The 26,509-nt window shown below is 35.8% G+C and overlaps 2 protein-coding genes across 15 annotated transcripts in view; one reads left to right on the top strand and one right to left on the bottom strand.

Annotated features, from left to right (window-relative positions):
- FAM227B (family with sequence similarity 227 member B) overlaps positions 1 to 26,509 on the bottom strand; it is a 210,456-nt gene that overhangs the window by 60,731 nt on the left and 123,216 nt on the right. The window contains exons 12-13 of one of the 13 annotated variants that reach the window (XM_045059342.1): positions 15,106 to 15,165; positions 10,586 to 13,166 (exon numbers count right to left, since the gene is read on the bottom strand). The exons of 11 other annotated variants lie outside the window; for them this stretch is intronic. In XM_045059342.1, the coding sequence (XP_044915277.1) occupies positions 13,129 to 13,166; positions 15,106 to 15,165 (98 nt within the window). In that variant the 3' untranslated portion in view covers positions 10,586 to 13,128. Of the gene's footprint in view, positions 1 to 10,585; positions 13,167 to 15,105; positions 15,166 to 22,714; positions 25,654 to 26,509 lie in introns of those variants that run through there. One more of the 13 variants, XM_045059345.1, reaches the window with a different exon arrangement.
- Positions 9,311 to 26,509, top strand: part of FGF7 (fibroblast growth factor 7) — a 57,806-nt gene continuing 40,607 nt past the window's right edge. Inside the window, exons 1-2 of one of the 2 annotated variants that reach the window (XM_045059346.1) lie at positions 9,311 to 9,447; positions 10,374 to 10,586. In XM_045059346.1, coding sequence (XP_044915281.1) covers position 9,447; positions 10,374 to 10,586 — 214 coding nt within the window. In that variant the 5' untranslated portion in view covers positions 9,311 to 9,446. Of the gene's footprint in view, positions 9,448 to 10,300; positions 10,587 to 26,509 lie in introns of those variants that run through there. The other variant, XM_006932535.5, reaches the window with a different exon arrangement.

Genomic DNA, 26,509 nt, shown 5'->3' with positions numbered 1-26,509 from the left:
TGCCATATACTTCCTAGGACTGACAGAGAAGTAGGTTCTGAGAATGCTGATAAAGGTAATAGACTTGCCTTGCTTAACCACTAATGTGTGGGTGTATAATATGAGAGAATATTATACCTCCTGCAGTCTGGGATGCTAATGTTGAATGATCATTGGAGGAAACTAGGTCAAGTTTTGTGATAAAATAGAATATTGATTTAAGTCATGTTTTGCATAGCTTCAGTGCCTCTTTTGCATTTCAGTATGTGAACTCAATTTATTTAACCAGTTCACTCCTCACAGATTCCAGGCATTTAGTATCTATATATTTTGTTCTCCAACAAGTTTTTGCTGTAACTAATTGTTTTTCTCGGAACTTCACCATCTGTGGAACCCCCAGTTAGATTCTTAAGTTTGGTATCACATCAGGCTTGGTACATTGCATTGGAGAAAACCTAAGCCTACATATCTCATTTTTAGCATTCAAGGTCTTCTATGGTGTTCCTGGTCTTCCTGGTTAACAAGATACGAGCCAAGATCTGTTGTTGAACCTATTCCAGGTACTGTTCGTGCTTCCACACAGATCTATACCTGGACTGATGCTAAAATTGTTTGCTTCCATGCATCTAGACAGACTGCTGGAATTAATATAACTGAAAAATAGATAAGAATCAAGCTATTATCTCCATACTTCTCCCACTTGAGTCAGCCATTAAGTTACAGCTTTATCAGTCTTCATTGGTCGAGTGTTTGCTCCCTGTTGGCTGTAAATCATTCATAGATTTTAAAGCCTATGGTAGGACAATTTGTAACTGTTTTCTTAATTGGATGTACTTAATTTTCAAAAGCCATTAACAAAGCCATTAACAAAGCCATTAACAAAGTTTAACATTAACAGCCTTTGAAAAAATTCCAGAGTGGGTACGTTGGAGATGGCCAGTAATGCTGTCCTGTGACGAAATTAGTGTCATCTCACCCTTTACCTCTTGGTGAGATATTAGTGTAATTAATGTGGTAATTTAGTTAAGTCTGTAGTAAATTAATTAATTAATTATTTATTTATTTATTTTTACTACTACTTAACTTTATTTATTTTTAAATTTACATCCAAATTAGTTAGCATATAGTGCAACAATGATTCAGGAGTAGATTCCTTAGTGTCTCTTACCCATTTAGCCCATACCCCCTCCCACAACCCCTCCTGTAACCCTCAGTTTGTTCTCCATATTTATGAGTCTCTTATGTTTTGTGCCCCTCCCTGTCTTTATATTATTTTTGTTTCCCTTCCCTTATGTTCATCTGTTTTGTCTCTTAAAGTCCTCATATCAGTGAAGTCATATGATTTTTGCCTTTCTCTGACTAATTTCACTTAGCATAATACCCTTCCAGTTCCATCCACGTAGTTGCAAATGGCAAGATTTCATTCTTTTTGATTGCTGAGTAATACTCCATTGTATATATATATACCACATCTTCTTTATCCATTCATCCATCGATGGGCATTTGGGCTGTTTCCATACTTTGGCTATTGTTGATAGTGCTGCTATAAACATGGGGGTGCATGTGTCCCTTCGAAACAGCACACCTGTATCCCTTGGGTAAATACTTAGTAGTGCAATGGCTGGGTTGGTTGTAGGGTAGTTCTATTTTTAGTTTTTTGAGGAACCTCCATACTGTTTTCCAGAGTGGCTACACCAGCTTGCATTCCCATAAAAATGCCAACGTTATTATTAAGAATCTTCTTCCTCAGTACCTTAACTTAAATTTTGACAACTTTAAAACCCATTTATGGCTGAAATCAAACCATAAAACTGTTTTAGGCTTTTACAATAACATAACTCAAGTTTTGATTGCATGGGGCCTACAATAGTTTGAGTGTCAGAGACGTTCTTAATTGGAAAAAAGAGGGAGGCTGACCCTTAACATTTTCATCAAAATACAGACTTAATACTGCCTGCCATGAGAAAAGCTTTCCTTCTGCACCAGAGTTCCTTAAAAAGAGATTCTGTTTCTACTTCCACATTTTTGTGGTAATTGATTTATAAGATGCTTACCGGTTCTCATTTCAAGGGAGTAAGAGGTCCAGTTCCCTCTGATCCAGACTGAGTTTTGGGTTAGAGCATTCCTCGTAGCTAAAATTTCTAACTGCCTGATTTTCCCATCCACTACTCTCCCAGGTTTCTTTGGTTCCACAAAATGGAAACACTATTTATCCTGTTGCAAATGTCAGATATCTGGAATTGAACGTTGACAGCTCCTTGTCTTTCACATAATCTATCATTGAGCTTTGTCTCCAACATTTATTTGCTCACTTCCTTCACTCTCTTCTCCACCATCCTAGTCTAAATTATATCATCACCTCCAACCTGGAGTACAGCCATAGCCTCCTCCTAACTGGCCTCCTTACTTCAACTTTTGACATTCTCCAAATCATCCTCCATGTTTTCAGAATGATCACAGGACTCATTGATTATAACCCATTATACTTAGAATTGAACCCAAAATTACTGTTGTTGGTATCAAAAGCCCCTATGCATTGGTTGGTCTCATATCACCCAACTTTCCCTTTGTTCACTGTGCTCCAGTTATATTGTCACCTTTCAATTTCTAGTATACACCAAGCTCATTTTCACCTCAGAACTCTTGTTTTCCCTGTTACCTTTGTCAGGAATGGGCTGCCACTTCTGATTTCGTCTTATCCATCAGATCTCAGCTTAAATGTTACCTTGTCAGAAAAGCCTTTTGTGCCCAGATTTCAACAAGCCCTTTCTTCCCTTTTCATTTGTGTTATTTGCCACCATAGTAACCTATTTATTTCTTCCTCTACTATCATCAGAATTCTTTTTATGTACTTATTATCTGTCCCTTCCTCCATAATTTGAGTTTCATGAAGTCAGGGACTTTGCTTATCTTTTTTTTTTTTTTTTTCAACGTTTATTTATTTTTGGGACAGAGAGAGACAGAGCATGAACGGGGGAGGGGCAGAGAGAGAAGGAGACACAGAATCGGAAACAGGCTCCAGGCTCTGAGCCATCAGCCCAGAGCCCGACGCGGGGCTCGAACTCACGGACCGCGAGATCGTGACCTGGCTGAAGTCGGACGCTTAACCGACTGCGCCACCCAGGCGCCCCTAGGGACTTTGCTTATCTTATTCAACAGTGTATCTCTATTATATTTGCATACTATGTAAATACATGGTAAGTGATGATTTGAATTAGCTGAGTTAACAGAATAAATAGGATCAAGGATTTTATTGTATCATTAAAAAACTCAATACGGAAAATTTCAAAGGAAATATCTGATTATTGCTTACACAATTCTTGGGTCCCTCATGAAGACTGAAGATATAAGAAGGAAGAGAGACAAAGAGAGAGAGAAAATTTGTAAGGAGTATTTCTTCTCTATTAGTCCTTTCCCTACCAAGAAAACAAGTGGGGAGCAGGTATACCTCCCTTCACCCTAAATCAAGTGAGAGGGTCTAGAGTTTGAAGACTATTGAGGACTACTGAGGATATTGGGAATAGTGGTTTTCATATTAGAAAAGAAGACTAGAAAAAACAATTACTTGGCTTAGTATATGAAGATGATAATTCATAAGAAGAAACAGTTTTGGAAGAAGTTGTGGTGGTAGAAATGATAACTTTTGGAAGTGATTAGATGAATAAGGATTGGACTAAGTATGATTAAGTTAATATTAAATACCATTGAGGGAAAAATTTGAGAAGTATTTAAAGATGGCAAGAATGTTTAGCTTGAAGAGAAGCCTAAGGAGAAATATTAACCTCTTCTCTTAAGTATGAGTTATCTTGTTAGCCACCAGATTTATAAGAATCTGTAATTTAATGGATACCTGGCTTTTCATGGATGCATCTTTATACTAAAAATGTTTAACTCCATAACTTTCTTCTCCTTCTTTGCTATCATAACTGTCTTTATTCTGCTTCCTTCTGCTACTTCTGAAAAGTTCATGTAGCGCTAAAAAGCCATGGTTTTAAAGCTAATGAATTAAAAAAAAAAAACAATTTTGTTAGCAACCCAGTAACATTTATTAAAGATTTAAAAACATTTTTTGTTGCTAGTTTTCCCCCTTATTTTCCTGTTTTGCTATGTAGACAGAGAATATGGAACCAAAGAATGACGACTTAAAGCAAAGAATGTAATAACCCTAATTGCACAGGGTCCTTGTTGTCTTTCATGATATTCTCCTAGGGGTGAAGAAAAATTCTCTCCCTACCCATTATAAAGCTTTACAGCTTTTCAACTGTTAGAATGGCACTAGGCTGTCAAAATTAGGCACTAATATATAGCACTGAATCAAGGAGACTGATTCTTTGCTAAAGTTAAGCATTAATGTAAGTGGAGTCAAGCCAATTAAGAGTGAATTATATAACTTCATTATATAGAAATTTCCAAATTAAAAAAAAAAGAACTCATAATAACTCTAGATATCTTTCTCTAGGTCTGAAGTTGCGTAGTAATTTGGAAAATTAATAATACATTTTTGAGAACTTTAGCTTTAGATTAGCATTTCAGAGAACTTTTTATATATATAGAATTAAATAAAACATACATTTTTATAGACTTAGAGACACAAAGAGTCAAGTTACATTTGTAAACTGAGATATTTATACAGCTGAGTCAGAGGCACAATTTTGAACATATGACTCAGACTTTGTACCCTTATGTACAATTAGTTTTAAAATGTTAGGGCATTATGCCAAGAGTAACCACAAAGTTTACAAAGCTGAGGATTTATAGGGACCCCAGGCTTGCTCAATTACTTCTGAGATTTTACTCCTGAGTTTAAGCCACTATCTTTGACCAGGTCCATCAGATTTGGAGCAGACACACCTATACTCCAGCTTCCTATTGCACTTAGAATAAACCCAAACCCCTACTACCATGACCTTCAAAGTTCTTCATGATCTGGTCCCTGCCTACTTTTTGTTTCATTTATCTATCACTATTTTCCCCATTGCTCATACCTGAAGCCATTCCTGCTCAAGGAAGCTTAAAATTTATCTCTTTAGACAGGCCTTTCCTACTTAAAGTAGGAGTCTCTACCCATTTACCCCCATCTCCTTGAATATCTTCGTTGCATCCTAATGTCCACCTCCCATTTACTCACATGACAGATATACATGTTTATGTTTGTTCCCTCACTGGAATGCATACTCTGTAAGGTCAGAGATCACTTCCAGAATATTCACCATTGTATCTCAACATCTGGCACCAAGTAGCTATTTGATAAATATTTGTTTAGTGAGTGGGTCAAGGAAGTAAGTAATGTTGGTTGTACACAGCATGATCCAAAGTTGGGCCTAAATTAATGGAATGGAAAAAAAATTATGGAATGGGACTGACAGGAGAAAAGATGAAGGTTTATCCACAGTGTGATGATAGCTGTAGAGGAATGCAATGGAAACAAACCTTGGACCATAATCTCAAATATGTAAGAAATAACATATAAATTTATGTTTGTAAATCAACCTTGCATTAACTTTGAGAATGTTATCCCCTCCCCCAAGTAAATAATAGAGGTAAAAAACTTAACCTCTATTGTTCCTGAGTTCCCCTCTTCTGCCTCAAGATGGTGTTGGATTCAAGGACAAGGCAAGGGATTCTGATTTTCAAGTCATTTGTCTACTCTAGTTACTTCTGGGTGTTCACTGACTCTGTTCACACAGTTCCTTCAAGTATGGGCTTCCTGCTGCTTCCAGATTTCTTTTTGAAACATGGGAAATCTTTATGAGGGGTACTTATGGCTCCATCTATTTAGACACATGAGGCAGTCCTTGCTCTCCTTCCTCCCTGGAGCTTTGCTGCTTCTGCCTGTGCTATGGTGTTTCTAGATATACAGGAGCTTGGTCCCCAAATAGACTTTTATCTCCCCAGTCTAAGGACTCTAACTTTCCCAGATTGCTTCCCAAAGGCACTCTGATGCTTCCCTTCCTTTCAAGGCACTCAGCAGAACCCTGTGAAGTGGATTCAGACTTTATCCAAGTCAGGAAGTGTATATGACTTTTTTCTCCCACATCTTTCCTTTCCATTTACAAAGTTTGGCTATCTTTCTGACAATATGGAGAATAGAAAAATAGGATAAATGAACATAATTTAATATTACATAAGCTTATGCTAGTAGGAGTTAAACAAATTTGGAGTTAAAACAAAATAGAGCAGGGAGAGTGGTTCTGTTCATGTCACTCTTCTTAACATACTATAGTGGTTTCCTATTGCTTTTAGGATGAAGATCAAACTCCCTGACATAGCCCAACAGGACCCTGGCTACCTCTGCAGCCTCTTCATGCACCACAGTCCTTCTCATTCTCTGTAATAAAACCATATTGGTGTTTGTAGCTTTTCCTTACAGTACTTGTCCATGATAGTCATTTCCTTTAATAAGATGAGAAACCCAAGGCATAACTATAATGAATGCCATTTTACCTGTCAGATTAGTAATATACTATACTATACTATATTAATATACTATATTGATAATATACTATATTGAACAAGAATCATACTTCTGTACTGCTAGTGGAATTATAAAATTAGTACAACTTCTGTGGAGGGTTAAGTTGGCAATATCTATCTAAATTTTATATATATGGACAAATTCTGGACATTGATGTTACAAATATATTTGCACAGTAAAAAAATGACACATTTATAACTTTATTCATTGTAGCTTTTTTTTTTGTAATAGAAAATGACTGGAAAAAAATTAAATGTTTATCAATAGAAGGCTAGACAAATACATTGTGATATACCCATTAATGAAGTACTATGTAGCTGTAAAACAAAATGAGGAAATTTACTAAATAGTAATGGGAAAACTTTCTATTTTTATTAAGTAAAAAATGCAACATGCAGCATATTGTCTATGGCATGCTACTTTTGTATAAAAGGGGGAAAAGTAAAAAATATGTATATATATATATGTATATATATATATATATATATATGTATTCACACATATGTATTCAACTTGCCTGTATATGCATAGAAAACTCTGACAAGATACACAAGAAACCAATAACAATGATTGTCTATACTTTTTGATAAAGAATGGGAGCTAAGAGGATGCGGAACAGGATAGGACATAAAAAGGTAAAATAATGAAAATATTTAATGATTGATGTTCCCTTCTATTGATTACATTATACATACTTATGAATGTGACATGGGTTTAAAATTATTGAAATGAAAAATTAATTAAACAAAAGCTATTTTCTATCATTTACCTCTTTGTGAAATAGGGATATAACAGAGGTTGCTTAAGCAAAACTAGATGGTGAGTAATCATACTTAAACAGCTGTTAATGTTTTCATGATATTTGTTGAAATAGATCCTCTGTATTCTTTTTACATATTCTATCCCCATATCAAACTAGGCAAGTATCAGGCACTGTTTCTTAAAAGACTTAAATACAGTTCCCTTGTCGAGATTAAGCCACTCATTAATACTACCGGGATTATATTTTCAAATCACAGAGTACAATAACATCTAATGAAGGTAAAGTGAAGAGATCACAATTTTATACTTTGTTTCCAATTTTACAGTTAACTCTATCTAGCAGATTTTAAGGAGGCCCTAGCACTTTTATCAACAAACTGTCCATCTCTTTAAGTCTTGAGCATTGAATTAGCAAATTTTGACTTCTAATCTGTTGATTTCTTAGTTTAAAATCTGTAGGGTCAGTATGGAACAGATGGATTTAGTAGCTTCTGAAAATCCTTACATGTGAACTGACTGTTAACAATTTTCACTTTAGAAGGAATATCCAAGTTCCAGGAGTTCTGACACTGCTCTTTATTGTTGCCCATAGAGGGATGGTTCAGAACACAGCAACATCATACTTTCTTTCCTTCTCTTCTTCCTCCATTTGGAGAAATACATGATAGAATTTTTATCTAGCTTTTTCAACAGATGCAATTAGAGAAGGTTCCATGCTCCTCTGCTCTAATAAACTTACAAATTTCAATATCTGATGCCTAAAGAGTAACTTGGTACATTTAACCTATTCCATGCTCTGGATTTTGTTGCCCAAAAGCAAGGAAATCACATACACTATAATCTGAAAGGACTTAATTTTCTTTTCCTATTTGGTCTACATGCACCACCTGGTGGTAAAGTAGTGCATTTCAAGTGGGGGTGTGTGTGTGTGTGTGTGTGTGTGTGTGTGTGTGTGCTGGGAGTATGAACATGGGAAAGAGAATTTCAATATACATTCCTAAATATTGATTTAGATTAACAATGCAATCATTTTGCAGCAAATAACTAATAAAATACTGGGCCACTACACTATTTATAGGCCAGAACAGGAAATAAAGGGGAGGAAAACTCATGCTGAAAAGTAAAATAGCTTTCTCTTAACTTACATTAACTATAGCTCTTATAATTCATCCCTAGAGTAACACTTATTTATTGTGCCAATGTTCTTACTGAGGAAAAAGTCAAACATTGATAACCATTGTAAAACCATTTTATTTATTTTTAATTTTTAAGAATTACAATTGTTGAAAGTATGCATCTTCTTCCTTATATTAGTAGTTAGTATAAGTCCAAGTCATAGAATTTTAAAACTACAGGGCACCACAGACTAATGCACTATTTTTACAAATGCAGTAATGTAGTAGCTGAGACTCAGAAATGCCAAGTGACTTGCCCAAGGTCATACTGGTAATTAGTGGCTCAGCTCAAATAAGAAACTAGATGTTCTAAGTTTCAGTCTAGGAATATAAAACATAAAAAACATACTCATATACAATGGTCAAATACCTCTGCATGAAAAGCTATACCCTTGACTCAGCTACACAGTGCTTCAGAGCACTAAGATGTGAGTTAATAAACACATATTAGTTTTATTCTAAAATTCTGAGTACAAAGAAGTAATAGGAGAAATGCATGTATCATAAAGCTATGGAAAAGATTTTCTAACTAGCAAAAATCCCTTTTATATATATGTTCAAAGGAATATTTTTCAACTTATATACAACTGCTACATTGTAAAGATGGTGTAAAAAATTCCTTTTCCCCTTTTAACTGTTTCAGAATCGGAGATCTGTTTCTACAGAGTAGGTACCCACTGGTAGATTTAGTCATAAACTATGTTCATAGCTCCCTCTCATGACCATTGAATGAATACTATATAAGCCTCTTTTATTCTTGCTGTTGTATTCAACTAACAGCTCACTGGTTAAGTTTTAATTGCTTCCAATGAGGTCAGCAAAGGTATTTATCGAAAAGCCCTGAATAAAAAGGCTCCACACACACACACACAAGCATACACGCTCTCACACAGAGAGAAAATCCTTTTGCCTGTTGATTTATGGAAACAATTATGATTCTGCTGGAGAATTTCTCAGCTAAGAAATAGTTTGTAGCTACAGTAGAGAGGCTCAAGTTGCACAAGGCAGACAACAGACATGGAATTCTTGTGCATCCAGCTGTTATCAACAGAACAAGTAAGTTACTGCTATTTGTTTTTAAAAATAATGCAGAGTGGATTTCTAGTAGTTTACTTCTTTCTCTTGTTTTAGTGCTGAGGGGAAAAGTAAAGTTACCAGATTTTTGAGCCTTGTAATTATCTATAGCAATTACGCTGTAGAACTTTACATAAAGTTCTGCAGACAATACTGGCATTTAACTTGAGAAATGTGGGTAGTTCAAGAGAAAATAATTGATTAACCACAAACATAAAAGCATACTATAAACAAATCTAGGGAAAGCGTTTATACTTTGTTAGTAGTAATTTTAGGACTTAATTTAAATCAATAGCTCTAATTGCAGGATGTTTCTTACCAAACAGCAATCAGAATAAATGGTACAATCATATTCTGATTTGTCTCTAGTAATGTATAACTTTTCTAAATCTACATATAGAGAGATAAAGATGTTGACATCCTCTGTGAAAGTTGTTTTAAATGTGCCTTCACAGTACCAACTACACTGCATGTTATAATACTATTTACCCACTAACATTTATACATACAATGTTTCATCTTCCCTTGCCTCCCCTCCCTATTCCTAATGTCTCATGGCAAACAGAAGTCCAGTAGTAAACAGTGTCGCAGCAACTGAACTTAGTGCAACCTGTTTTTATAAGGAAATACCAACTGAGAGTTATTTAAGGAGGAATCCTGTATTGTTATCAGGAACTAAAAGGATAAGGATAACAATTTGGAAAAAAACAACTACTCTTTCTTAAATCAATCTACAATTCACAGATAGGAAGAGGTCAATGACCTAGGAGCAACAATCAACTCAAGATTTAATTTTCATTATGTTATTCATGAACACCCGGAGCACTACACTATAATGCGCAAATGGATACTGACATGGATCCTGCCAACTTTGCTCTACAGATCATGCTTTCACATTATCTGTCTAGTGGGCACTATATCTTTAGCTTGCAATGACATGACTCCAGAGCAAATGGCTACAAATGTGAACTGTTCCAGCCCTGAGCGACATACAAGAAGTTATGATTACATGGAAGGAGGGGATATACGAGTGAGAAGACTCTTCTGTCGAACACAGTGGTATCTGAGGATTGATAAACGAGGCAAAGTCAAAGGGACCCAAGAGATGAAGAACAACTATAGTAAGTGATGTCTTTTATTTATAGCACGGCTTATGAACCTTAATCTGTGAAAGAACCATTTTTCAAGTGACATGCTTTCTTACTTTTCTTTTTCGATTTTTTGAAAAAAAAACCTATCATCTTCTAATTTCTCTAAATTGGGATCGTTGAACTATGTTTCCAATAACATCTTCTGGGAACAGGTCAAATCTACTAATATTATGGTTGGAGCTGATAACCCAAGCCAATTTGAAAATATAATCCCTATGTCCTACGGTCAAAATGCTTGTAAGTTACGCAAAATATAAATGATATTATTCACACTGAGATGGAAATCACTGTCCTCAAGCAAAACTCATTAGGAACTCTAAAAGAGTCCTCAGTAAATGCTCAACAAAAACTTATTAGTGTGAGGAACAGAAAATTCATTTTAAAAAAACAATTAGATTTTCTTTGAAAGAATATTTCTGTGGTGTAAAATACATAATCTGTGCTCAAAAATGCTTTCAGGGACTTGTGCAATTGTATACAGTTATAAAACAGAAGGGAATCTGTCCATCTGTTCATGTCAGAATGAGTTTGTATTAGGTTGTTTGTTTAATTACCTAAGCAAGAAAATAGGTTCCTCCTAACATTTTCTTTAAATCTTCCATGCCATAATTTTGTGTTACCTTAAGAGAAATGTAAATGTGAAGGAAGAAATAAAAGTGAGTTGCAAGAGATGTTAAGTCCATGATTTTCTGTTAGTGTACCTTACATTTTCTCCAAGAATTAGTTATTTTTGTCCTATTGAAATATCAGGGTTGGATTTGTCATTTAGAAGTTATGATGAACAAACAATGTCAATAGTATTAAATTTAATAAGGTAGAATATTGGATATAAATAGTAAGAATTTAAAGTCCCTGAATGAAAATAAATGGTTTGTATTACTAGCACTTGAACAATGTTATTATCTTATCATCTTATAATATTATGCATATTAAAGTCAATTGAAAAAGAATGCGTGGGGATGATGGTGTAAACATTTGCTTAAGCACTTGCAGTGCATTTTGCTTAAGGCTTGCAGTGAGTACTTGAAACTTTTGTTGCTTGTTTAATGAATGGTTTTTAGGGATTTTTTAAAAAGTTTATTTATTTTAGAAAGAGAGCAAGAGCGAGCAGGGGAGGGGCAGAGATAGAGGGAGAGAGAGAATCCAAGCAGGCTCCTTACTGCCAGCACAGAGCCTAATGCAGGAACCATGAGATCATGACCTGAGCTGAAATCAAGAGTTGGACGCAACCGATTGAGCCACCCAGGTGCCTTGGTTTTTAGGCTTCTTAACTAACGAGCCAATAAGTGGGAAATTGGGGAATTATATTTCCAATATGAAAATGAGAGGATCTTCTTTTTAAATATAATTGATATAGAACACTAAGGCCTTTTTAATGGATTATTAATAGTTATAGTTTAATTATTACTGGTATTAGTAAAATTATCATGTTAGTCTTGGAAGATTGTTCTGATTATACTAAACTTTAGCTAAAGAAATGACTATTTGGAGAAAAGTTCTGTGGATAGCCACTTCTATATGAGCAACAGAATTTGGATTATAATCAATTTATTTAAAAGTTATGAGATTTATCATGAATAATGGAACCTGGTAGAAGAGACAAGAGGACAGAGCCCAGGTGGAAGTTATGATGCATAGGTCTATTCCCTATCTGTGAGTAATTTTGGAAAAATTTTTAATTCTTTCCAATTTTCAGTTTTTTCATCTCTAAGATATGGGGTATATACAGATGATCTCTAATACACTCACTAGTTCTTACAGTCTATTCTATTCTAAACCATAACATAAGTATGAACAGATCTAAGTACTCATTATGTAATTATTATATACTTTGAGTGAGATAAGTGAATATTATCTCCATTATAAGATGAGCCATTGGAACTAATTTGAAATTGTACCAATATGGTTATCAAATCTAAACACTGTGTAGAATTCTTCTACATGGCCACTAATTCCTTTTGAATGCTTTTGTCAAATAATGAAAAAGTGAAAAATTAGAAGTAAAATCCAGTGAAAATGAATAGCATGTGTAATTATTTGGGATGAAAAATATCTACAACTGGGATGCATTCATATATGTGTTTTATTCTGTGTTAAAGTTTCTTAAAAACCACTAAACTCCGGCATTTGTAGGCGTACACAAAATGCCAAAGTTATTTTATATCTGAAACACAATTTAGCATTAACCTTGAGTAACCATAAGGCCAATCTGGCACACCATTTCTCCTCTATTCTAATTCTACAGTGAAAATGAAAGAGAGAGAGAGAGAAACTCTTTCTGTATCATAAATAGAATGCCACAATACTAATGTTCATAAAGACATGGTATATATTATATAGTCTTCACATCTATAAGCTTTTCATAGGCTGTATATATAAACATACTTTCTTGATAGGGTGAATTCTCCTGGAAAGGGAAGCTTTCAATGGGATCCTTTAAGTAAAACCTAAAACTGTTGTCAGGTTGTGTTGCTATCCTCTTGAAGAAGGGGTCAGTCAGGCTTCACCATAGTTAAAAAGAAGTTAATCCACAATTGTCAACAGGAAATCCTAAGATACAAAAGTAATTACTTCATTGAAAAATATGGAGAATAACTTATTAGAAGAGAATTCTGATATTCATTTCCTGTTATTTAAGGGGCAGCCTTACTAATTTTAAGTGTGAATGTCCCCTACATAAAACATGCAAATTGACACATGTGAAGTTGAAGCTACTGTATCCAGGTACAAAGGAAGTGCTCAATAAAATTTGTTTAAGAAGTCAAAGAACAAAAAACTTGAAATTATAAATATGAAAACTATTAACATTCCTCAATCATTAACTGAATGAATGAACAAATGAACAAGAGATATTTCCTTCCTATTTACAATGAGAGTAAAAAGTGATTGGATTGTCTACTGGAGTAAAATGCAGCAGAGTTCAGAAAGTGTGATACATCAGAATAGCACTTTGAATTTCATTTTCAGTGTTCTGATCCCATAAATTTGTTAGCTGGTTGTTAAACGCCTTCTGTGGAGGTCTTTTAAAATGTATAGATTTAAATATCTTAGATGATAAAATTTTGCATGAAAAGTTAGATGTCAGCTGTGTGAAACATAATTGTTCTTTGAGTTACTATGAGGTCCCCACTCTTTTCTCGTGGCTTTGCTTTGGATGAAGAGGAAAATTACCTGATGATATTAATAGGTTTTGAAGGACTGCTTACTTCACTAGCAGAAGGATAACCTCTTCATAAAAATGTGATATTGCTAAGAAAATGGACTGGGGTGAGTAGAAGAGGTAAAAAAAAATATGGGTATATAATTTTGTTTCCAAAAGATTGGGTTGGGTAGGTAGATGGAAGGCCTAGAGGAAGACAAGGGGAGTGGTATGGAGCCAGATATGACAGCTCATGTCTCATTTTTTAGGAAATTTTAAAAATTACTGAAGCTATCCTGGGTTGTGAGGATCTCACTTCAGTCTTAATTTATAGTGTTGTCTTGTGAAGTATTTTAAATTTAGATTAGAAGGACTAAATTGCAGGAAAAGCACACCAAGCAACCCAATAAAAATAAGCCTTGTATTAGTAGACAGATAAGTAAGACCCAACTATATAAATGTAGGAATTCATGAGAGGCCAGGAGATGCCGGACCACATTTCTGACACTGAGGAGAGAGGAGTTGTCACTGGAGAACTGGTCCTCAGATTGCATACTAGTCTCACCCAGGAGGCAAGAAAAGTCTGTCTTCTCTGATGATTCCACATTTAGCCTTGCAGTATGTTTCTAAGCAATGCAACTGGAACCTAACCTGAACTAATAATAAGGGTAATAAAAGCATAAAATGCCCAGTAATAACATCTTAAAGGGATTTGTAATGGATGGTCAACACTTCTACTGCTGTCGTCAGAGCTCTCTTCTTGGAGACAAGGTGAAAGGGTAAATTTAGATAATTTTTGGACCAGGCACTCCATCAACAGACAGAGTCAATCAGTCCACACCTGACAGAAATAACACTGCTGTTTAAGCTGGGACTCGAGGTGCCAAGTGAGAGATGGCAGCAGTGCACTGGGCAACTGTCAACCGCCCTGCAAGGCAGATGCGGAACAAAGAACTCAGTCTCTCAAAATGATTTTCTTGCTTTTGGTATTCAGTTACTCTTCTCAACAATGGTCAATATCACCCATTCCTTTTAAGAAGAAATCCTCAATTGTGCTAAACCACTGATTCAAGAAAAAGTATGCTTCACTTAGTAGAATTAAGCATTATAAGTTCCATAGCAAGCAAAGAGTTAGCCATTCTGAAAGCTAGCCAATGATTTGGCAACATTCTCTTTTGGATTGTTAGACTGTGACGGGATATGGCCTAACAATTGGCAAAAAGCAAATAAACACAGTGTTGTGGGATTTGACTTTGGCCACAGAATCTTCAGCAATCCAGTTGTCAACAATTCTTTGGATAAGATCCTACTCAGCACAAATCTCTGCTAATAGCTAGCGAATATACATACCACCTCTAAATATGGAGACAGTAAACTTGCTTATGCTCCAAACAGCTCTTAGCCATTTATCTAAAAGAACAATAATTCACATTATCAAAACAAAATAAGAAAACCAGGGCAACCACCTTAAAAAAATAGACAATGAGGAACATATCTATGGATTTGACCCACAATCTGTGAATTACTGACAAAATGGTACCCTGTAGAACTGGTGGCCTGCATTCCCTTGAGTAAGTTAAGTTGTCAAGGCCTTAAATTAGGGGAAGATGGATAAACTGCTGGGGAGCAGATTTGGAAATATCAGCTACCCTTTGAGAATTCTAATAATAAAGATTATTTTTCATTGTATAGTTTTCCTCTTTTTTTTGAGGGAGGCTGGCTAATACAAGTGTCTGGCACTTGCAAAATTCAAATAATTTATTGCCACAGGTGTATCTCTTATTTAATTTGTAAATCCTTATTTGAACTGACCATCATTTTCATTTATATACCAACCCAGAGCATATGAACATGTATTTTCCTCTGTGACTCAGCTGTATTACAACTCTTTAGCCTACAGTTTTAGAGCATTCAGAGACCCAAGTGAATTGGAGAGAACGCAAGAAGTCTGCTTTCAGATATATAAAAAAATTCCCCTTTCCAAGTTTCCCTACCTCTCAGCCCTGGCTAAATATTATAATCAGCTAGGGAACTTAAAAAAAAATACTGATGCCAGGTTCCACCCAAAAGGACTCGTATTTAATTCATTCGGAGCGCAACCTGGGCACCAGGAATTTTAAAAGCTCCCCAGATAATTGTGACACGCTGCCAAACCTGAGAAGCCCTGGATCACAGCGAAGGTTCATGTTAGATTACTGGGAGACCACAGTTCAATTAAGTCAGAATCCTGAGTAGGTGGGAAAGACTCAGGCATCGGTGTTTGTTAAAGTGTTCTAGTGATTTTACTGTGCTGATGAAGTTAAAAAACCACTAGTTAATGGGACCAAGGGTTCTAATTCAGCCTGGATCCCCTCAGGTGTCCCAGGATTATTTTGGAACCCCGGGACGGCTCCATAGTTAACTTACACCCCGGAGGATTTCAAAATGGGCCTAACAGGAATGACTGTCTGAATTATGCATTGAGGAAGTTCTTCTGGGTCCATTTGACCTCTCTGACAAATCTCTGTGGCTCCAATATTTGGTGAACTGGCCTGGAAATGCATGTGATGACAGCTCTGTAGCTACTATGTAAAAAGGCTTCTTTGGTGAATGAGTTCATTGCAGGGAAGAATAGGTCCTGTGCCACAGTCTCAGAATGACAGGCAGATCTGAATCTCTTCTGACACTTTCAAGTGGTGATGCAGTAGGGGACCTGGAGTACAGACATCAAAGCCAGCTTACTTGGCACTTAAATGAGCCACTTATGACCATGGACTCAGATGTCCCCAAATTAGGCTCTCACCTCCTATGGTCACCCCACAGAGTTCAAGACAGTGATTTAAAGAGACAACCTCAAGTCTAGAAAACCCAGGGCAGGAAGAAGCCAGAATCCTAGAGGGTCTATCCAGATTACTGAGAAGGATATGAAACTAGAGGTTTGTTTTCTGTGTAAGTTTGGGATTAAAGTAAGCTTTCTTTTATTTCTAAGGATCCTAGCTTTCTTTTTCTGTATCAAAACTTCTGGTAGCACAGTAGCTTCTTTTACATGACTGTTGGAATATAATACTTTTCTATATTTTAATTTCACATATGGCACACAGAAGAAAATGCAGAGATTGTGCATATCTAAGTAATATGGAGAAAAAAAGAATTCATTAAATGAAATGGGCTTCCATACAAATTCCTTTTCTGAACCATCTCCAAACTTTCTTTTTTTAAAAACACTTTATTGAGGTATTTTGACATATAAAAATCTGTACTTATTTAATGTACACAACTTGATGAATCTGTACATCTGTGAAACTATGATCACAATCTATGCCATAAACATATCCATCACTTCCAGAAGTTCCCTCTTGCCTTTTAATTTATTATTTTGTGATAAGAGCACTTAACATAAGATCCATCTTTTTAGTAAATATTTAAATATGCAATACAACAGTATAAACCATAGGCACTACACTACATAGTGTATCTCTAGGACTTATTCACCTTGCACAGTTGAAAGTTAGGACCCTTTAACTAATATCTCTCTATTTCTCCCTCCCCCAAACCCCTGGCAACCACCTGTCTACTCTCCACTTCTATGAGTTTGACTATTTTAGATTCCTTCTGTAAGAAGCATTATGTAGTATTTGTCCATCTGTGTCTGGCTTATTTCACTCAGTATAATGTACTCCAGGTTCATATCCAGTCTTTCTACACACAAAATAGGTTGGAAAATGAAAATCCTCTGCCCTTCACATGGTTCAGAAAGCCACATTAAAGAGTCACTGAACATTTAACCATTTCTTGACCAAGACTTATATCTACATTTGAGATTATATCTGCCCCTGACTTAGGTGGAGAAGCTATACCTAATTTGCTAACAAAGCAAATGTCATTAAAGCTATTTACCTTAGCTGCACAAAAGGGTTTGTGTAGTAAAATACAAAGACAAAGGGATTCGGATGAGGAAGCAGATAAATGAATTATCTAATATTCATGTCCAGGTAAAATTTGCCTTTAGAACATCATTCTTAGAGGTAAAAGATGTGATGCATACTGGGGAGAATTGGCTCTAGAGATTCTCTGTTCCAGTCGACTTCCCTGCAGAAGAACGTAATCACTTCTCCTGGAGTGGGCATGAGTACTTGCTATAACCATTAGCTAGTGTCCTTCTGAGAATAAGTAGATTGACAACATCTTTGCAAACAGGAGAAGAAATAGGCAAGAGAGGAAAGGAACAAAGGACTTTATATAAAAATAAATGGATTTTGCATTTTATTTTTTTGAAGATTTTATTTTTAGGTAATCTCTACACCCAACATGGAGCTTGAACTCACAACCCTGAGATCGACTTGTACTTTTCACCAGCTGAGCCCTCCAGGTGCCCTAGATTCTGCATTTTAAGCTTAGGGTGGATTTAAACACAAAGGATCCTCGTAAAACATGGCGCTGTTATCTTTTTTCTTTTTTTTTTTTTTGATGCACTTAAGGAATAAGGGCAATGGGATGCAATAATGGATAAGACAATAGTGAGAGAATTTCTGAGATCAAAACAAAACTAAATAGTGTACAGAGGGGTTGAAATAACAGATTATTGCAGATGACACTCAAATAGCAGGTTTGAATCCATTAAATTTGTGCCTAAAATTGTAATAATTTTTGTTTATTTATCAGGACTATACTCAAACTCAGTTTATACTTATGATTAATATAAGACAAATTAGGTATATTTCAATATCCTTAAATACTATACTTATGCTAAAATTATCATGTAATATTTTATATTTATCTGCCTATTTGAAATTTAGAGGTAATTGTAGATAATGTTGAGAAAATGCTTTGGGATCAAATTCAGAATCAACTCAGGATGCAGATTTTTCTTAAAGCAGCAATTCCAAACTTTGTTTCTTAGAACACTAGTGTCCCTCGAGATACTATGGTGTTGTGTGCAGCATAGTTTCTATGGCTAATTCATTGGGAAATATTAGGTTACATAAAGTTGAGCAAGTTTTCACAGTAGAAATTCTCGGAGCCTAATTTATACTAATATAAATTGCAAAACTCCAGGAGATTCTGTATGGTTTCTCAAACTTATTTGACAACAGAATACACTGCTCCTGCCCCCCAACTCTCCCCTCCGATTTAGGTAAAACATTTAAATTTCATTAAATTTCAATTTGAGAGTTATTGCCTAGGGATCTCTCTATGGTGTAGTGAAGAACTAAATCAAGCTTCCACTCAGCTGTTTGTTCCAAATAAAAAGGCTACAAAATGGACCTGAAGCAATATTTTAAGAATGACCTTGAACCAAGAATTTGTGCCAAAGTCAGGAGGCTGCATATGATTTTGGATAAGCAGGGTAGCATTTTGGGTATAGATGTAAGCTGGGCTGAAATCCAAAGATTTGCAGTGAGATTTAAGTTTAGCTTGAAGCTCTTTTCTGAGTTCTGGGCAGCTTAAAGGACCATTTTCATAATGTGAAGTGATGTCCAGTACCTATTATTTGCAACTAGAAACTGACCAAAACATTTCCCAACCATTAACCTAAAAATGTTTTAGGATTTTAATGTGATTGAAGAATTCTTACTTATGTACCTAAAAACAATAAACTTTGACTTTTAGTAGCTAGAGCCAAAGTTTGAAGTTATTTCAATTGCATCAATAAAGAACAAGTTTTATTTACTGACCAAAAACTATTTAAAATTTTAAATTTAGCATAACCTGAAGAAGTGCTAATTTAATGAATTAATTTCAATACCCTTTGAAGAGGTCACTTATTGGAGACGTTAAATAGAATTGCCTTTTCCAGCCATATGTAGCACATTTGCCTTGTCTTACATTTCTGTCTCTGCATTTGGCAATGCCACTAAAAAATGTAAGTTCTGGAAAGATAAGCATCATGTCTTACTCTTCCTTTTGTCTCCCAGTGGTAGAGGAAGATATATTTTATCTTAAGCTGTCACACATCTAAAATTAATTATGGATAAGAAATTGATTACTAAATGATCATGAAAATTTAATGCAGGCAAGAATGAAAAGTTTTGCTGAAATAAGACTAGTACACCTCATTTCCCTCTTCTCTCGTATTCTCTAATATTAAAAAAAAAAGTATTGGCCTCTAGAACCTATTTGACTTCATGTTTTTCTAGGTAATTTCAAGGGATGGGTGGAAAAATTTTATTGTAGAGGCCGATGATCTAAGCAGGCCCAGGTAGCTGGTAATCCTGGAAGGATGATTGGCGAGGCATGCTCAAAGCATCTAATTATTTTCATCTGACTGTCAACTAATTCCTGCATATCAAAAACTATATGCAGAAAACAATGATAATTAGTTGATATTGGTTTAAGGAATATCTGCATGCAAAGGAGATACAGACAGGAAAAGTCTTTAAGAATTAAATGAGCTGTACTAGTAAAAACAAGCAGTGGGCTGATAATTTTTGGATAGGGAATCTACTTACTTAGTAGCACATCTAAGATTGATCCTGGACTCAGTGACTAGTGTTGAAGGGAGGACAGAACAAACGCATAGGGGGAGAGAGGTGGGGAGAAGTGGAAAGTTGGTGAATACACTCTCACTTTGTTTTAGTGCCAGTAGCCTGATCCTCGGATAGTCTTCTGGTGTTTTATAGTGTCTCAAACTGTACTTCTGATAAGAGCCTGGTCAGTCTGGTTCATATTGAGGCATCTCTAGGCAGTGGATAGTTTTCTCCCTTGTTTGCATGAATAGTGAAGACATCATACAAAACTATGAAAGATTGAGGTCTTCACTTTTTTCATTCTTTTACTAATGTCACAAATATTCTTGATACCTTCCCTACCCCAGACTCGGGCTACAATAGTAAACATTCCACACAGTCCATGTTTTCAGAGAATTAACAGTTTAGTTGAGGGTGGAGGGTAAACTACAACAAGTCAGAGGGGGCAGGTTCAGAGCAACTTGGGGGGGGGGTTGCCTAACTCCACTTGAGGAAACGGGCATGGAAGTCTTTTCTGGGAGAAAATGACCTAAAAGATGAGGAGCAGTATGAAAGAGAGAGGACAAATAATTACCTTCAGAGGAAATACTTTTGTAGATGCCTTGTAGTAAGACAGTGCTGAGAGGCTGGGAAATGGAAAATGACTTAATATCTTGCCAGGTATCAATGTTAAGCTCATGAAAGTAAACCCCCTTTTTATCCCAATTAAAAATATGAGAATAACATTTGCTCTTTTTCAGTTTTCAGCCATTGACCACTCTATTTACTAAAAATGACTATTTCCTTTACAGGATAATTATTTTTTAAAGGGTAACTGTTTTCTGCAGGCATAATTTAAGTTCTGCTAATTGGAATGATAGTGTTTGTCTGGATAACTGCATACTTTTTAATGTCTTTTCAATCTTTGATCATAATTGTAACCTATTTAGGTCAGGTGTTCATAAATATTCACCCTAAAAACTACATTATCATTATGAAGGATATTTTTCCCAAAGAAATTCCTAAAAAGTGAGAGAAACAACAGTTTTGAGGCATATATTTATCTTTTAAGGACAAAATTATGGAAGTTATCTGCTGCATTCTTTAAGATAAGCCAAATTTTACTACAGATGCATCCCGTTATAACTATTTAAGCAGGTGCACTCAGTAGTCAGCAGCTGTGCACAGCTTTATCTCCTCTGAATCATGAAGTAGGCAGTGAAGCGAGTTATTTTCCCACTTAGATAAGTCTATTGAGGGGTCTCTATTTCTGAGAAATTGTGCTCAACTCCCTGTACCAATAATGCATTACAAAATAATGTTGGATGCTTAATAGACATAAGGCGGTGCTGTCGACTTTGAAAAGATTCTGACCAAACTTGGTCTTGAAATTTTCTTGTAACTAGCTTGAAGCAGATCGGATATTGAATAATAATTCATCCATAAGGGAGATGAGAATAAATCCATATTATGGTGATTAAGTTGTACTTAGACTTAATATTCATGATGTTTTATTTTTTTTCTGTTTTTTTTTTAATATATTAAATTTATTGTCAAATTGGTTTCCATACAACACCCAGTGCTCATCCCAAAAGATGCCCACTTCAATACCCATCACTTACCCTCCCCTCCCTTCCACCCCCCATCAACCCTCCATTTGTTCTCAGTTTTTAAGAGTGTCTTATGCTTTGGCTCTCTCCCATTTTAACCCCCTTTTTTTCCCCCCTTCCCCTCCCCCATGGCTTTCTGTTAAGTTTCTCAGGATCCACATAAGAGTGAAAACATATGGTATGTCTTTCTCTGTATGGCTTATTTCACTTAGCATCACACTCTCCAGTTCCATCCACATTGCTACAAAGGGCCATATTTCATTCTTTCTCATTGCCATGTAGTACTCCATTGTGTATATAAACCACAATTTCTTTATCCATTCATCAGTTGATGGACATTCATGATGTTTTAAAGTACTATTTAATGGTTTTACAGTTTACATTAACATCACTATTAAAATTACTTTACTATGCAGAAATACATTTTGTTATTTTAGTAAATCTTCTAATTTAGTCTATATAAAATTACACAATGTACAACTAGGAACATTTTCATTGAGTGACTAAACATAAGTAGATAACTAAAATAGTGTTAATTTTTTAAAATATGCATGTCAATATTGAAATTGATGCAGAGCATTTCATTCCATCCTAATTAATTCTCAAAATACCTCTTTGCTGTAAGCTTGCAGTTACACTACTACCCACTTCACAGAAAGAAAGGAAAAGACCTTCAGAAAATTGGCCTGCCGATAAGCTTGCTAGTATACAAGTTCTAGTTTTAAAATTATACATAGGCCTGTTTAGGTTTTGTTCACTAAAAATTTTTTTTTACATTTATTTATTTCTGAGAGACAGAAAGAGATAGAGTGTGAGTGGGGGAGGGGCAGAGAGAGAGGGAGACACAGAATGGGGGAGGGGCAGACAGAGAGGGAGACACAGAATCCAAAGCAGGCTCTAGGCTCCGAGCTGTCAGCACAGAGCCCGACGTACTGACAGGAGCTTGGGGCTCGGGGCTCAAACTCACAAACCACAAGATCGTGACCTGAGCTGAAGACAGCCACCCAGGTGCCCCGGGTTTTGTTCATTTTAATTAAGAAAGATTAGTGTTAAAAAATTAGCTGGTGATTGAAATGATCATACCAAATCCTCTATGTGCAATGACTGGATTGTTTTCTGGAAGATCTTGGGTAGTCAGTTAACTCACAGAGAGCAGATATTAAATAGCAGGCTTGGTAAGTTCACTCTGTGACTAAGATCACTAAATATTAAAGAGCAAAAAGTTCATGTTCAAAATACTGATTCAAACCTTCCAGTCTCCTTAGAGCCAACACAAGTTACTAAGAAACTTTAAAGGGGAAAAAGCAAGGCGTTTTTCAATAACATTTTTTTTTTCTGCAATGAAAGAAAGAAACCTACTGAGGGGTTACCATGTGCCTGGCACTGTGCTAAACACTTTTTGCATAGTACCTAATTTAAGCTTCATGGAAGACTTATAAAGCTGGCAGAGTTGTGTTCATTTTGCAGATGGGGCAACTTCAGGTCACAAAGTTGGGTAACTTACTCTAGGTTCCATGGTTAGTAACTGTTGGAGTTGAAATATGGACCAAGGAGGCTTAACTACAAAGCATAGTTTCGGTTTTCATTACATGTATCACTATACAGTCACTATTGTTAGCAAAACCTTACATATGAATTTGAACCATGCAGTGGGATAATTTGCATATGAAGAACTATAAACAGCTGAAATTTTCTTCTCTATAAAATGACCTAATGAGTACTTGGCATTATTTTCCTATTATTAAATAAAAACTCTATTCCAACGTTCCTTGTACAAAACATCTCCACATGTCTTCCCCTGAGTTGGCATAGAAACTTTCAGTTTATTTTGCATACAAATTACTAAAGATGCTACAAAATTTAATTTGGTTGCATTTTAAACACATTTCTGACATTTATTAAAATATTTATGCTTCTGTTCATTAGCATCTGCATAATTATTATAGAATAGATACATATATACAATTACATTTCAGAGAATAAGTCAGAGAATTTTAGGAGTATGGCCAGATAGTTTCCCTCTCTAAAGGCCACTAAATCCAAACAGAGCAAATAGAAAAATAAATAAAAGAAACAGCAGAGACTTTGTTCTAACAAGCACTTCTGCAGGATAGGTTGAAAGAGAAATAGCTTACTAGCAAATTGGTTCTTTCTTTTGTCCATGATTGCTATGTTCTCAATTTATTTCTAATCCTTTTAGGACTTTGCCCAATAAAAAAAAAGGTTAAAAAAAAAAAAAGGAGGAGGGATAAAAATGAGTTGTTGCAAAGACAGTATATCTGGAATTCTATCTTTTTAATATTTGGGTTTTTTCTTTGAAAAATCAGATATCTTTGAAAACTAGACATATACATTATTTGTGACCCGACTAAACTTAGGTTTTTTTTCCCAATATCTTAAAAATATCTTACAATGTTTTTATCCTCAAAGTTGCAGTGGCTGTTTTCAGCATCTAGAATACTATTTATTGCAATATTGACTGACCATGTATTGTATGCTGTGTGGATACATAGATGTATAGGTGGAGACCTACTATTTGAAAAATTTCAGCCTATTTGGGAGATCAACACCAAAAACTCAATTTTAATGGAATATGGTAAGTATGTGATAAAAATATGTTCAAGGAGGGACCATGGTGGAGGGCAGGTAACATAACCTGGGAGAGACAAAGCAAGAATCTTAAAGGACATGATGTTTGACCTTGATCTTAAAGAGCTAGTGGTAGTGAACCGGGCTAGAGAAGTGGGTAGGGAATGGGCAAGGGAACCCAGCAAGAGCATCCCCTCCTGGAAAATAGCACATGAGGAAAAGCTGAGTGGCGTATCAGGAGGTACGTACGTATGGGAATTAGTGTTTCTGAAGTATACCCTTCAAGGTAGGAAGCAGGGAGAGATGGGCATGTAGTGAAGTCTCATTCTTGGAAAGTTATTTTCCATTTTAGGGAACATGAACTTTATGCTACAGGTAATAAGGAGTCATTGAAGAAGGATGTAGAAGCAGTAACTAAAAAAATAGTTATTTTCATTATTCACAAAAATGACCTGGATGTTTAATATCTATTGTTAACTGAAAATTTTTATCAGAAAATTTAACTTCTATTCTTACCAAAAAATCTCACCACAACCACCCACAAGCAGCAAAGTTAGCACATGTTAATTAATATCCATTACTTTTCTCTATCAACTTTTTGTGATAGGAGTTTATGAATGAACTAGATTGTCCATTGGAGAAGAGAAAGGGCAGCAAAGTAGGCTTGAACAATTCATCTATGACTTATCAGTCTTAGTTTATCATACCAATAATTTTGTTTTAGTATAAACATTAATACATATTATTTACCACCTAGGAGCAGACTGGATTGAATAGAAAGTAAGTGGCAGTATGGGGACATGAAAATAATACTGTATTAGGTATTATGGAACCCGGGCTTTAATCCTTTTCCTTCCAGGAATTAATTAATTAATTAAATGACCTTAGGCAAGTTCCTAACTATACTGGGCCCCAGTTGTTGTTGTTTTAAAGGGGTTAGAGCAGATTGCTTGAATAGGTTTTAATTATAAAATGTTAGCCAAAGTACAATATTTATTTATCTCACAGTGTCAGAATGTCATGAATCTGAATGCAGCTGAGCTGAGTGGTTCTAGCTTAGGGTCTCTCTTGGGGGTCCAGTTAAGCTGTGAGCTGGGGCAGCGATCTTCTCAAGGCTTGACTAGGGCTGAAGGCTCTGCTGCAATCTCTCTCCCATGGCAGTTGGAAGGCCTCAGGTTCACAGCACGCTGTGGGCCAGCACGCCTCCTCACTATGAGGGCCTTTCTATAGGCTTCCTCGGTGTCCTGGTGACATGGTAGCTGGCCTCCCTCAGACTGAGAGATGAGAGAGAGGGAGAGAGAAAGAGAGGAAGCAAGAGAGGACACCTTCAAGATGGAAGCGACATGTGACATACCATCACGTTTGCCTCATTTTCTTTGTCATATGGACCATACAGTAAAATGTGGGAAGGAACTACACAAGGATGTGAATGCCCAGTGGTGGTGATCATTATAGGCCAAACCAAAGGCTGGCTACCACATATGGTTTCTGCATCAGAAAACCTTTCAGTCAAGTTGGGAATCAAAGTATAAATAAAGAGTAAGTTAAAGCAATAATAGAGCAACACATTTGTGAAATCAGCCTGAAGAATAGATAGCTAATAGACAGCTGTCCTTGTAGAAGCTGCTAATTTGGCTTAAGATCTCATTAGGAGGCATGCGGCTCTCTTTTCTTACTGCAAACTTCGAGAGCAAACCATATAGTGTGTGTTAATACTTGAAAGCAAAACATCTAATTTCTTTCACAATGCTAGAGTGGGGCTGAATGAGACAAAAACAACTCCATTCTGGAGTTAATAAGGCTCAAAAGAACCCTTGACATCATCTAGTCCAGGGACCTTGACATGGAGTTTTGCCTGTGGCCCTTAGAAACACTGGTAAGAAAAAATTGTATACCAAATACTCGGGAGTGGATCAAAGCTTTCGTCAGGTTCCCAAAAGTACTTGTGTTTCCCAAAAAAGTATACAAAGTATTGATCTAGTTCACTGTGCTCATCTTATTGATGAGAGACCTGAGACACAACAAATCTAGTCTTATATGGATTAGAATCAGAAGTCTTCTGGTTTTTAATTCTGTAATTAAAATAATACATCTATTGTATAAGCAATATACATTGTTATTGTGATTTGT

This window comes from Felis catus, chromosome B3 (assembly GCF_018350175.1).
Source record: "Felis catus isolate Fca126 chromosome B3, F.catus_Fca126_mat1.0, whole genome shotgun sequence".
Taxonomy (NCBI): domain Eukaryota; kingdom Metazoa; phylum Chordata; class Mammalia; order Carnivora; family Felidae; genus Felis; species Felis catus.
Note: the sequence above shows the minus strand (reverse complement) of the source record. Positions and strands in the feature narration are given on the sequence as shown.